The sequence below is a fragment of the Sphaerodactylus townsendi genome, linkage group LG16 (genome assembly GCF_021028975.2).
Source record: "Sphaerodactylus townsendi isolate TG3544 linkage group LG16, MPM_Stown_v2.3, whole genome shotgun sequence".
In the NCBI taxonomy this organism is placed as follows: domain Eukaryota; kingdom Metazoa; phylum Chordata; class Lepidosauria; order Squamata; family Sphaerodactylidae; genus Sphaerodactylus; species Sphaerodactylus townsendi.
Window position 1 is genome coordinate 2,220,610 of NC_059440.1, and position 14,173 is coordinate 2,234,782.

The 14,173-nt window shown below is 46.9% G+C and overlaps 1 protein-coding gene across 2 annotated transcripts in view; it reads left to right on the forward strand.

Moving 5' to 3' along the window:
• Nucleotides 1-332: 332 nt before the first annotated feature.
• LOC125445883 (neurofibromin-like) overlaps nucleotides 333-14,173 on the forward strand; it is an 86,110-nt gene continuing 72,269 nt past the window's right edge. For both annotated transcript variants that reach the window (XM_048519311.1, XM_048519310.1), the window contains exon 1: nucleotides 333-646. In XM_048519311.1, coding sequence (XP_048375268.1) covers nucleotides 587-646 — 60 coding nt within the window. In that variant the 5' untranslated portion in view covers nucleotides 333-586. The remainder of the gene's footprint in view (nucleotides 647-14,173) is intronic.

Sequence of the window (14,173 nt, forward strand, 5' to 3'; positions counted from 1 at the left end):
GGCACGTGCGCAGTTTGACTCTTCTGCTTTGTCTTCTCTGTCTAGCATCGCAGGCTTTTAGCAGCGCCGTACTCTTACGCGCATGCACACTGACTCTCCCTGCGCATGCGTAAGACGCATGTGCCGAATCTCTCTCTTTATGCGTGCCACACTTTAACTCCTCTTCTCTCGGCGCTCGCGTGCACCTTCCCATCCCAAAGGGCCGCCACGGCGCATGCGCATTAACCCCCTCCGTTCCCAGTTTCACTCTCCCACATGCGCGCTGCCCTTTGGCTTTCCCGGCTCTCCCTATCCCGACTGCGCGTGCGTGTCCGCCGCGATCCCTCCCTGTCTTCCTCCGCCTGGCTCTTGGCGCATGCGCCGCGCGGGCTTCCCTCTCGTCTGCCTCCCCCTCTCCCGGCGAGCGGCCGGGGCTGCTGTTGGGGGCGGCGGGGCTCCCGCTTCCGGTGTGGTGTCATGGCGACCGGTGGGCTCTGATGGCTGAGGAAGAGGAAGGCAGCTGAACGCTCGGCGACGGGGGCCGGATCGAGCCGAGGGGCAGGGGGCGGCGAGACCCTCCCCCTCCGGGCTTGGTGGGCGGCGGGACATGGCGGCCCATAAGCCGGTGGAGTGGGTGCAGGCCGTGGTGAACCGCTTCGACGAGCAGGTAACGGCCTGGCGGGGGCGGGGCGGGGCGGGGCGGGGCGGGGGGACGGGCGATGCTGGGCCTGCAGCTGGGCATCCCTTTCCGCCGTGCCCGCCTGGGGGTGGCGGTGGGGGGAGCAGCGGGTCCCTGTGGCCTGTGGCTCCGTAGGGCTCCCCCCGCCCTCGCCGAAGGGCTCTGCTCCGGAGTGGGGGAGGGAGGGCCCCGTGTCGCAGCGGGCGCGGGCGCCCCCTCTTCTCGCCCTGGGGGGGGTGGGTGGGTGTGCCTGCCTCCCTTCCCCTACTGATGCGGGGGCTGTCATGCTTGGCAAAGCGAAGATGTCGGCTCCCCCTGCCCCCCCCCCCCGCCACCCGTGCACGGGGGCTCTGGGGGCTCCATTCCTCTGGGAGAAATGAAAAGGCCTGGGGGGGGGAACTTTGGGGAGAGAAAAGGCTTCTGATGGTGTGAGGAGAAGGAGGGGCTGGCCTCCTTTCTCGGAGCTGGAGTGGAGCTCTGCGCCGGTGGGATGGAGCAGGCGGGGGGGGGGGTTCATTGCTCATCTCTGGTGGGGGAGGCCGTTGCTTCCCCAAGGATGCCTGGCAGGAGGGGCTCTGCGCCCAAGGGGGTAGGGGGACCTGTGGAAGTTGCTGCTGTGGGCGGGGGGGGGAGGGGGGAGTCCTTTGCAGGTGAAGAAGCATGGGTCCGGCCTTGCGCTTTTTAGGGACTGGTCCCTCCTTTATGAATGGAAAACGAGCTGCTTTGGGTGATGCCTTGTCGTGTGTGCTGTTCAGGGTGTGCTCCCTGGGGTGCCATCACAGTGCTTTGGCGTCTGTTCCCTGGGAGCACGCCAGGCTTGGGCAAGAATGCCGTGGATTCAAGTGGGCTTATTTCCATGGCCCGTGCGGATGGATCTCTGCGTTGGGGGTGGCGAGATTTGGAGCTGGGTCTTCCTTGAGACAATGTTGGTTATGTCTTGTAGGACGAAGCGCCTGGAGTGGAAGCCTTGTTGGTAGAGAGTGTCACAGAACAGGCTTTTGTGAGTTCATTCTTCTGCAAAGTACATGCAAAAGTCTGTGCTCCTTGTGGTTTTCTCAGATGTGATTCTGTGCGTCTTTCAGAGTGATGTGAGGAGAAAGCAGCTTGGATATGCCATTTTTCTGTAGGAGTTGGAAGCCCTGAGGGATAAAGGAAGTTGATGTGGATACTCAGGTCCTGTACCCTTGAGAGTGGGAGACGCTTGGGTGGGATGGGAAACACCTGAGGCATATACTGAAAGTCAGAAAGTCAGAAGGGAGCTGGACACCATAAATCTGCACTATCAAGTGGAGATGCTGCTGAGTGTGGACAGAATGAATGGATCCTGTGTGATCAAAGGGATTATCAGAAGAAATTGGCATTAGTGGCTTTAATCTGGATGCAGGGGAATAACTAGGAAACTTTTCTGAATGGACTTTGAGAAGTGGCTTATGTTTATGAAACAGAGAGCAATTGAAAGCAGTCTTTACTTAGGATGGAAACAGGAAGTGTTTCTTAGCCTGAGGCTATGGAAGTTTGGAAGCTGTTTATAGGAAGAGCACTTGTTTGAATCTTTTCCAGTGCAGTTCGGTATATATGCACAAGTTCCCTATTTTTCCATGGTGGTTTCTGGACAACAGAAGGAGTTTAAATTTAGTTGAGTGATCCCCCCCCCCCCCTGCTTCCATGTTACTACAGTAGGTGCCACAGGTCAGCGGCTTAAATAAATTGAGTTGCCTTGTATTAACTATTTTAGCAGGGTTTGTGTTTGGAATGCGGATTGTACAAAGTAGTTGGTAAACACTTTACATTTGTTCAATACATTGGTGTATAGTCTCTCCTAAAAATGTGTCCAGTCCTTCATTTTATCAAAGAAATGAAAATTTTGAGTGTAGCTGGGTATGTACTTAGTCATGTCACTGTGCATGTTCAAATTGTTTTGGATCGATGTATTTATATATCAGTTTTAATATACTGCCCCATCCCCAAAGGGCTCTGGGCGGCGTACAACCAATAAAACCATCAACCTCCATCTTAAAATCAGATGATAACATAAACAATGACAAACTCATTGGGCGGTCAGCATAATATGGACAAGCCCCCAAGATGTATTTTGACATGTATTTTTGTCCTAAAAGGGAGTCGTCTTCATTATACTCTCAGTGATGGAAAATTATATTGGAATGGGTATATGTTTGGCTTTAGAGTTGTCATTTTTTGTTGTCGCAGAGTTGGGCAGGTTCACATGTTAAGAATGAAAGGCTTCAACTATTCTAGCTGTTCCCACAGTTGCTGTGACATCTTTAAATATATGAAGAGAAAAATTTTCTACTTAGAGAAGACAAAGCTTTCAAATGATGACTTAGTCTTTAAGGCATTGAAGTCAAGAGTATCATTTCATGTTCAATATATGCAGTAACTTTTTTGTAACAATTTGAAAGTTATGATATTACCAGTGTTTCCTTGTTGGTTGATCTTCCTTGTTGGAGCTGTGAGACTACAGTACAAGTCATAGTTTTCAATGGCACTCCAAAAGGCCTGAACTGAAATAAATTTGTTGCCATAGACAAGCTGAGTGGCTTTGGCAAGATGGTTTCTTTCAGCCTTGGCTATCCGTCTCTTAAAGTGAAAATAATGCTGACCATTATGAGCATAGAAGAATGAGAAGAATGTCGTGCAAGTCAGACCTAACAACCTTTGTGAAGTCATGTATATTTAATTGTTTAATTACAGTCATGGTCTGACTGCAAATATTGCAGATCAGTAACTATCCACTGTGTTTTTGTGACTGCTGAGTGGATACTTATTTGGGAAGAGGTTTAAGCTGAACTTTTAAAAGAAGTTAAACTGGCTATATGCATACACTAATCAATATATCTAATTGTCATTGTGATCCTCTCTGTGGAAGCTTAAATCCAGAGACTGGGGCTATGGACCGACAAGACAGATCTTGCTACAAACCTGAAAAAATCCAAAGGTTTGCCAAGAAATCTAAGATCTAAAAAAATATGTTTGCGGGGAGGGCAATGCCTGTAGATTTAAGAAACAGACTTTGCCTCTGTAGCTGTTGCTAGGCAGCCACAACAGTATTGCCAGCCTTCCAGGGCTATTATGGCCTTTGAGAGAGGACTCATCTTGGCCTGGCCCAGCTGTATTCACTGGGCAACTTGCTCCTACTCAAGTTGCATGAGTCACCCAGACCTGACTGCTCACTACTGTTCAGCAGCAGCTACCCCACAAAAGGCAGCATTGTGTAATGGTTAGAGTTTCTGGCTGCAGGTTGGGAAATCGGGGGTCTAACCCTCGCTCTGTTGTGGAAGCTCACTGGGTGACTTGGGGTCAGTCACGGGCACACAGCCTAATCTGCCTCATAGGTGAGAGGAGAAGGATGTCAGTTGCTTTGGGCTCTCATTGTGGAGAATGATAGAAGTATTGATTCAGTGAATAATGTAACTGAAAATGAGGAATAAACATGGGGAATAAAATGCAGGCTGGTGGGTGGAAGTAGGTGAGAATGAGCCAGGGAAAAGTAAGGATATGAATGCTTCCAGGAAGAGGGAAATAGGAAATAGAATGGAGAATGTGATACAGGGGGAAGTGAGGTACCACCCACAAGTCCTTGCCGGTTTCTCACTGCTGAGCCTAGCGTAGTTGAAGGAGAAGGAGAATCCCCTTTCCTTTCCTTTAAGGAGACGGAAGGCAGCTTACAAACTCCTTCCCTTTCCTCTCCCCACAAGATACATTTTGTGAGTAGGTGGGGCTGAGAGAGTTCGGAGACAACTGTGACTAACCTAAGGTCACCCAGCAGGAATGTAGGAGTGGGGAAACAAATCAAGTTCACCAGATAAGACTCTGGCGTTCATGTGGAGGAGTGGGGAATCAAACCCAGTTTCTCAGATTAGAGTCCACTGCTGTTAATCACTTCACCAGGAAGCATGAAAAGGGAGAGGTATGGTGGTGTCCAGGGAAGCGAAAGAAGAAATATTGGAGGGAGGGAAATGAGATGCCCTCTTAAGCCCATGGGGGTTCACCTATTTGTTAATTATTGGTCAAGCACATGCATTGGGTGGAGAATGTTATACATTCAGTCCCTGGCATTTCCCATTAAGAGAATCTCACGTAGCAGGAAAGACCTTGGCATGTATGTGATCTTGGTGAGCCACTGCCAGTCAGCTTAGGTTATTCCTCAGCTGTGTGTTGGTACAGGCTCCTATGGGGATCACTTTATTTGTGGCATGTACATGTATTTCATGAAGCCTCAAGTTTAATTCCTGCAATGTCTTATGAATGGATGTTGGGTGATAACAACCCCCCCTTTTTCTGAGACCTCTTGGTTATGGTTAGAAATGTTCCTTCTCTTGAATGCGGGAGCTGATTACTGCTGATTTGGGGGCACACAAGACATAAGCCAACATGACATCCCATAAATGATGTTGCTTTCATTTGTATGGGATGCTGGGACCTTTATGGAGTAAATGCCATGGCCTATATTCTAGCTACAAAAATGTCCAACTTTTAATGTTGTCTAGTAGTCAATATAGTGTGGACTCTTTGTGTACCATATTCAATCTTTCTGGATGGTCTGGAATTGTTCTGAGGTCTGCTTCTAGTCTGTGAATGTTCCACATTTCAGCATTCTGGAATACTTCAAACATTTTAGTGGTATGCATTCCTTTGGTTCTTAATAAGAAAGTTATAGTAGTCTCCCTTTCAGAATTTGTGGGGCGGGGGGGATTGCGGCTATTGATACACATGAGAACTTTCAGCTTCCTGCGTGGCTTGGAAGTACCTTCATTATATATTACCTTAACTATGGGAGCAAACTATAATTAATTAATTAGATTTGATAGACCGCCCTACCAGTGGGCAAGTTGGAGCTCCAGCTCTTCAGGAAGTACCTGAACAATTTTGATGTGCCTGTGTGTGAGCCAGGGTGAGCATCTCAAATCACTATAGTGTCCCTGCTGGAAATGCCCTCACACCTAAATGCATTGCTGAAGTGACCACAGAACTTCCAGTGGTTTGCCTTAAATTTGTATCCCACATTTGAATTGCCAGAACAGCCCACCCTTCCAGGGAAAGGGGATCAATGTACTGTGTGCAGATTCTTCTCCCCCCACCCCCGATAAGTAACTGGAGTGTCTCAGACAGTGCAGTTTTCAGGGCTCAGGAGTACTTGGCAATTGGATACTTTAGTAAAGTCTGAAGCATTTGTGTGTTTGTATAAACAGATTACATTTAAAACTCTTTAAAAGGATTTTTAAAAATCTATCATATCAAACTAGTTATATAATGTTAAGGCAGAGATACAGAGAAGCATGGTGGACTGGATGAGTTTAGTTAATTTCACATAGAACTTGTAATGTTAATGTTCAAGCAGAGATATAAAGAAGTAGGGTTGACTGGATCAGCGCTGTCAATTTCGCATTGCATTAGTGATGTATCAATATGGCAGAGAGCGATTTTGAAATGGGAGGATTGCATCAGCAATAGAACGCTGAGACACTGGGGTCACTGACAAGAGTGCTAGGAATATTTGCTGCATGTAATCGTGGACTGCTCCAAGTAACGATCGTATATTTCTGCAGATCATATTTGATTGAAAAATGTGGTTCTTTGTGTGGCATTGTGGGCTACGTGTTTCTGTCCCTTCAGGTAATGGCACCTGCTCCAGTAGGTGCTTTGGCTTCCATTTTGGGTTGGTAGTTCTTAATAGTAGATATGAAGACTGAGACATTTTTGAATTGCCTCTTCAAAACGTAATAACACTAGAGCACCTGAGCAAGAGGGAAAAAGGGGGAAGGGTTGTTCTTCTGCAGCATGGATGACATCCCACCACCATCAGGAATAGCCCATTTTGAGCAGTAGTGTGTGGCATAAATGCAACTGGAGATACAAGGGCAACCCCCCAAAAACAATAAGGGGAATGGAGTTGTGCAGAAAACATTTCTAAGTTGGAACCACTGGGAAAACCGGTGGCAAGTTGTACATGCAGAAAAAGGCCTCTTGTTAGATAACTTCTACAGTAGATCCTGAAAATCCTTCAGTGTCCAGATCGTTAGTGTTTCTCAGTGTTACTCCTGAGGCTGCATATTTTTCTGTGTACTTGGGAAGTCACACAAGTATTCTATTTATTTATTTATTTACAATGCTTATATACCCCTTTCCTCGTGGCTCAGAGCACAAATTCAAACATATAAAATACAGTAAAACCCTAAATATTGCCAACATAGTCTATTACCTGTGAAAAGACCTATCAAATAAAAAATATTTTATTGCCTTCTTGAAAAGTCTCGCAATAGCATCCTCCTCATGTCCTCAAGGAGCCCCTTATGATTAATGCCTGTTGAGATTCTGTAAGTGGGGGGAGCAGCCAGTATGTCAAGACCACTACTGTGTTGGTGCCCATGTAGGAGACAGGTAATTTGGAGCCCCGTGGTGCAGAGTGGTAAGTTGCAGTATTGCAGTCAAAGCTCTGCTTACGACCTGTGTTTGGTCCTGACGGGAGTTGGTTTCAGCTCCACCCTCCCAAGGTTGGTAAATTGAGGACCCAGCTGTCTGCGTCTAAAAATATAGAAAACTGGGGAAGACAATGGCAAACCATCCAGTCAACCTAACAGATATTGCCTAATAAGCATTGTGTTACATGTCACCTCATGGGTCAGTAAAGATCTGGTCTTTGCAAAGATCTGGTCTTTGCACCTTTACCTTTGGTTTGTTTAAGAACATAAGAACAAGCCAGCTGGATCAGACCAGAGTCCATCTAGTCCAGCTCTCTGCTACTCGCAGTGGCCCACCAGGTGCCTTTGGGAGCTCACATGCAAGATGTGAGCAATGGCCTTCTGCGGCTGTTGCTCCCGATCACCTGGTCTGTTAAGGCATTTGCAATCTGAGATCAAGGAGGATCAAGACTGGTAGCCATAAATCGACTTCTCCTCCATAAATCTGTCCAAGCCCCTTTTAAAGCTATCCAGGTTAGTGGCCATCACCACCTCCTGTGGCAGCATATTCCAAACACCAATCACACCTTGTGTGAAGAAGTGTTTCCTTTTATTAGTCCTAATTCTTCCCCCCAGCATTTTCAATGGATGCCCCCTGGTTCTAGTATTGTGAGAAAGAGAGAAAAATTTCTCTCTGTCAACATTTTCTACTCCCTGCATAATTTTATAGACTTCAATCCTATCCCCCCTCAGACGTCTCCTCTCCAAACTAAAGAGTCCCAAACGCTGCAGCCTCTCCTCATAAGGAAGGTGCTCCAGTCCCTCAATCATCCTCATTGCCCTTCTCTGCACTTTTTCTATCTCTTCGATATCCTTTTTGAGATGTGGCGACCAGAACTGAACACAGTACTCCAAGTGCGGTCGCACCACGGCTTTATACAAAGGCATGACAATCTTTGCAGTTTTATTCTCAATTCCTTTCCTAATTATCCCCAGCATAGAGTTTGCCTTTTTCACAGCTGCCATGCATTGAGTTGACATTCCCATGGAACTATCAACTAAGACGCCCAAATCCCTTTCCTGGTCTGTGACTGACAGCACTGACCCCTGTAGCGTGTATGTGAAGTTGGTGCCCCACCATTTTCATGACAAAATCCAAGAAAAGTTACAGGTTTTTCTAGGGTCAGTGAGGATCCTGTGTGTTTGATGCAATTTCTGAATCTTCTTTTGGAACAACCAGTTGTTTATTGTTATAGTCCTGATTAGACAACATATTCAAAGCCAACTCAGGTGTGCACATGGTTAAAAGAGCCGCAGCTAGTGTGATTGTAAATGGTAAATGGTTTTTTTTAATTAAAGCAATTATTTATACACACACACATATAAGATGCATAGTTGTGTGATCTCCATATATGTGATGACAGGATGTGTGATTAGCAGGATATAGTTTAGATTGCAAATCTGTGGCGTTGAGGAGGTTCAAAGTTGGCTAGTGACTCTTGCCAGTTACAGGACGGTTGCTGGGTTCATGTGCTTAAGGGTGGCTTGAGAAACATGGATTTTCAAGGCCATTGAGGAGACTGCAAGGCCAGTAATATCCTACAGACACATATCCCATCAAGTACCTCAAGAGTAGGGGTCTTCAAACTATGGCCCTCCAGATGTTCAAGGACTACAATTCCCATCAGCCCCTGCCATCATGGCCAAGTGGTAGGGCTCATGGGAATTGTAGTCTATGAACCATAGTTGCCATAGTTTGAAGACCCCTGCTCAAGAGTCAGGAGAGACTCAAATAGTGGTAAAAATGTGAATTAGAGATGTTGTGCATTCCTCAATGGGGCACTACTACTGAATTATCACTAGTTATAATTGGAAACGCTACTTCGTCCATGACTTCTGATGAGATGCTGGTTCTGCCCGGTTTGCAGAGGCTTTAATAGCTCTTTTAAACTGGTTTTTTTGTGTGCTTTGCCTCTTCTGTGCCTAGATCAATAATACAGTTTTGGGGGGTTAAATTTAACTTGCCCCCTTAACATGCATTTTATTTTGATCAAAAGCTTATGACTTTGATCAACAGTATAGTAGGATTTTGGAGTGATCCTGTTGCCCTGTTGGGCACTGCTGTGGCAATGACGCATGAGGGAAATGGTTCGTCTGTGACCTTTTGAAGAATTCATGGGCTATAACTTGAAACAAGTGCCTTGTGTTGTTCTCCGAGCAGAGTTCATATCCTGGCTGGGTTGAGGTGCTTCTAATCTTTGGGGGTGTTGTAATGGCACAGATAATATTAGATATCCAACATTTGCTGCTTACAGAGAATCCCCCATCAATCGTGTTTTCACCAACATTTATGTCTTTCTGTGCTAATGGTTGCTCTTGAGTCTTGTATAGAAAGATGAATGGCACAATGTAAGGCAAAATATACTTCGGAGTGTCATTTCAAATGACAGAAGGCATCCCAGTCCAATCTGCTTTGGTCTGCAAATGCTTCTGCCGCTGCATGTGCTAGCTGGTGAGTGCAAGGAACTGGACCTTCAGCGTGCAAAACTGCGAGCCTCACAGCCATTCTCCTGCGTGGGAGTCTTTGGTGTGCACAGTTTTGAGTTTCATGAAGGGGAAAATCTGCGGTAAAAAAAATGTGGAATGAAGATTTTGAGCAGGCAAATGACTAGCAAGGAAAGGGCCTAAAAGAAAATCCAAGCCCAGCTAGCCTCTTGTCACCGTTTTACATTTAAAAGAAGTGGTGGGAATAGAATGGAGTGACAGCGCACTTAATGTGGAGCATATCATGTGTGGGAATGTGTTCTCAGAGAGATGTTGTAGACCTGTTCAGATGTGCAGTGAGACAAGGATGGTGCTGTGACTTGCGTGCCCTTTCTCTGCTTGCCCCCTCCAAATGTAGATGGTAACTAAACTGGTTGATTCGGTGGCTAAATGGTACAACTTTATAGGCAGCCAAATTATAGATAAGAACATAAGAACATAAGAACAAGCCAGCTGGATCAGACCAGAGTCCATCTAGTCCAGCTCTCTGCTACTCGCAGTGGCCCACCAGGTGCCTTTGGGAGCTCACGGCTGATGCATTTTGTGATGTTAAAATATTAAAATAAGCTTAAGTTTGACAGGAAAGTAGCAACTATTGTGCGTATTTCAGTTTTCTGCCTTAAATTAGAAAGATTATTTTCCTTGTGACTTCACAATTTCTGGAAATTGTGCATCTGTTCTTCAGTTGATTGGCTGTGAGTCTTCCTTATGAAAAAAACCGGGTGCTTTAGAGATGCCAAGACAGGGGTCAGAGATCATGAACTGGTGCTTGAGACTGGGACAGAATAATTCTTGTTGACTAAATGCTGTCCAGCAGAGTGACTGCAGCCAAAGCCCATTGAAATAATTCCTGACCCCATCTCACCACTGGCTGAAACCATGGCTGGGAAGCCAGTTGCAGAGAAAGAGACCTTTTCCAGGACTTTGGGTAGAGGATGTGGGGCTCTTCTGTGTTTGGAGCGAGGGCTTCCTCACAAAGGCCGTTTCCGCATGGCCACGCTGGGGGTTGGGTCGATGTACATGACGCCGACCCAACCCCCCCCCGGGACCGTTAGCATGAACGGTCCCAGTAATGAAAGGGAAGACGGCGCCGCGGAACGCCATCGTTCGATCGACCTACCTTCTCTGCGACCGTCCGGCACGTCGCCAAGGCCAGGGGACATGCCCCCCCTGCCCTGCGCGACCGCTCCGGAGTCGCAGGGCAGTGGGGGCATGTCCCCAGGCCTCGGCGACGCGCCAGACAGTCGCAGAGAAGGTAGGTCGATCGGGCAAAGGGGGGAGGGATGGCGCCTTCCAGCTGCTGCAGTTCGCACGGTAGCGGCTGGAAGCCACCGTTTTCCAAAAACCTTGCTCGGGGAGCGAGGTGGGGAAATGGTGGCTTTGCGCCGCTGGGGAGGAGTGAGGGTGGCGCGGCTGCGAAGCAGCTGCGCCCCCCATGCGAACAGCTCCCTGGGGACGGCGTTTTTGCCGTCCCCAGGGCACTGTATTTGGCCGTGACCCGTGCGGAAAGGGCCAGAGTCACTGCTTTCCCCTTCTGTATCAAGTAACAGCAAGCAAGTTGCATTCTGGAAACAGAAATTCTGTCCTTTTTGTGCTTGAGATTCGAATGGGGTTTTCAACTTCTACCCCACACATGCATTTTTGCCTTTTGCTTATTGTGTTCTTCATTAGTCTGGACCATCTTTTACAAGACCATTCAGGTACCAACCCCCAAACTCCTTTTTACTACACCGTAGTGACCCTACTGATTTCATCCTACTATTTCTCAAGCTCTCTGCTCTCATTTTGGAAGTGCTTGTAATGTGCCATTTTTAATTGCTTCTGGAGTTAGATTTTAATTTTGTTACCTTGTATTATAAATAAATCAGATTTAACATTGTTATAACCCCTGGTGTATAAACTGTCTTCTTCCTAGGCCTTTCTTGGAAGATACTTGTTCCTTCTTTCCCTCACCAGTCCCCCAGAGAGCAAGGAAAAAGAGAGGGAGAGTCAGTTCTAGCTTCACATAGGACCTCCCCTTCCTGGGTTTGATAGCAATCTGCTGTCAGTGTTTGGCAGTGTCTGGTTGCAGCAGTACCCTGTGGTGTGGTGAGGGGAGGCCCCAGAAATGGGCCCTGGATGCCCATAGGGTGGGGTGATGAAGAGGAGGAGCGGAAGCTATCAGTGGTTGCCATCTGGCAGGGTTGTGCCCAGGGAGAGGACAAGCTGTTGGCTGTCCTTGTTGCCACTGACCACCCCCACTTGCTGCTTGCTGGAGCTGAGCAGCTTGGGGCTGACATCTGACTGCTTTCTGATGATGCCTCTACTGTGGAGGGAGAAGGAGTGTGCCTCAGGCAGTGACAATGAGGAGCAGCGGGAGTTGGGCAGGATGAGAGCTGCTGGGGAGAGGGACCTTCCGCAAGGGACCTTGGGCTCCTCAGTGGTCCACTTGGGCCTGTTGATCTTCATTAGGTAGGGAGCCCTTCCAGCAGCTGCCTTGTCACCATCTTCTACCAGATGTTTTTGTTGGGGGTGGGGGAGTTTATTCCCTATTTATCCTTAGATGAGGTCAGACCAGCTTCCCAAGGGGTCTTCTGTCAAAGGTGACTTTACAGGACTGGACCTGAGAGCAGGAGACAGACCCAAGAGAAGGAGAAAAGCAGAGGGGGTCGGAGGGGAAAGATGGACGGTTGGGCTAAAAAGCTAAATTCTGCCTCATTCTGGCCAGAGCTGAAAAGGTCGTTCACCCCAAACTTCCTTGTAACAGCTGAGGACCCATTAAGTCCAAATAATGAATTACACTTAGGTAGTGCCATCAACACTCAAACCATTTTGTGTACATCATCTTGTAATGCTTATGATAGCCTTGTAAGGTAGGCTGCTATTACTGGGTTGAATGTGGGGAGTTGAGGCTAAGAGAGCGACTTCCCTATGTGCCGTCTTGTCAGTCTGAGTCACAGGTGAGATCGGACCCAGGGAGCTGCCAGGCCAGTGGCCGTTGTCTTCTAGCTGCTCTGCTTTATTGTCTCTTCTGCCTGCGGCCTGAGAGCCCTTTTAATGCCAGGCGCTGGAGTCTGAGCAGCCTGCGACCAAGCCCCCTTCCCCGGGAGGCTGCGGACGACATGTTGCCAGCAGGAAAGGATTCAGCTCAGAATCCGTTTGGGTTTCAGAAAACATTTGCTGCTACAAAGATAAGGTGATTCCAACAGCTACCGTAGAGACAAGTCACGGTTAGAATGCATGGATTTGGTCCCGGCATGGAAGAGCTTGTCTGCACATAAGCAACACATGTGCAAGTGCCGCTGACTGCTCTGTCCTTGCCAAGCTGAGCATTTGGCCTCTGCTAAGCATGAGCTTCCAAAACATTCCCCATTGCGCTCGAGCCATGATCTAGTGTTGGGTGTGCCTCGCGACCTGGAATTGATTAAGAAACTTGACTGCTTCTCAGATCTTTGATGACAGTTGCTTCAAAGAGCAAGTGGCTCCTATTTGGAGATGGCTATGCTGGTGTGTGCTCCATGCATTCAGCATACTCCCTTTACAGCTGCAGTAAATGTTGGTGCAGTGGCCATGGCGCCAGCTGTCAGGATGTGCATCTGGACTTCCTGCACCCAACACCTCTCCAAAGTCATGCATAAAATGCCTGCCGGGCTCTCTTTAATTCTAGTAGGTCCAAGGAAGCTGGTTAAAAAATCCGAGAAGCAGACCCAACAGGTTTTTTTTCAATTTTCAATTTCAATTTATTACAGTCAAAGACCAGCAAATTACAGTCAGGGACCGACAAATTCTATACAGCAAATTGCAGTCAAGGATCAACAAATTCTATACACACTCTCAACCTTGTAATTCCCAGTGTAATTGTAATATATAAAATACCCTAAAATCAACACTGAGGCCTAATTTGTTTCACTTATCCCATACATACGGTAACTTAACATTAAAATACATCCAGTCCATAACTTAGCGTTAAAAAAATCCAATCCATAACTTAGCGTTAAAATAAATCCGATCTATAACTTAGCATTAAAATGAATCCAATCCATAACTTAGCATTAAAATAAGTCACTCAAGTTAAAATAGGTCTTCCCCTTTGGACAGATTCCCCTGTGAGGTTTTGGTGTGGCATGTAGCTGTTGCGGATCTTTTTTTGCTTTTGTTTTAACAACAACAACATCACATTTATTGATCGCCATAAGGCCTTGCATGTGTGAACATAAAACATACAATCCAAAATCCAAAGACACACTAAAACATAACCGAAATCAGCAATACATAACTAATACATAACCGAAATCAGCACTAATACATAACCGAAATCAGCAATATAAAACTTATCCAAATCCAGAATATAAATATTAAAATCACTTATCCTGTGTAGCAGGTGTGTCTACAATTTAGCTCTTATAGCTAGAACATCAGTTAACTTTTCCCTAATCCTAGCAGCTAAGAACATGAAGATTGCAACATTATATGAGTCATCCTGAGAGACGTTGGCCATGAGAAAGAAGACTTTGTCTTCATCGCTACTGTAGATATTTGTGGCGTATATGAGCATAGAAAGGGCCATGTAGAA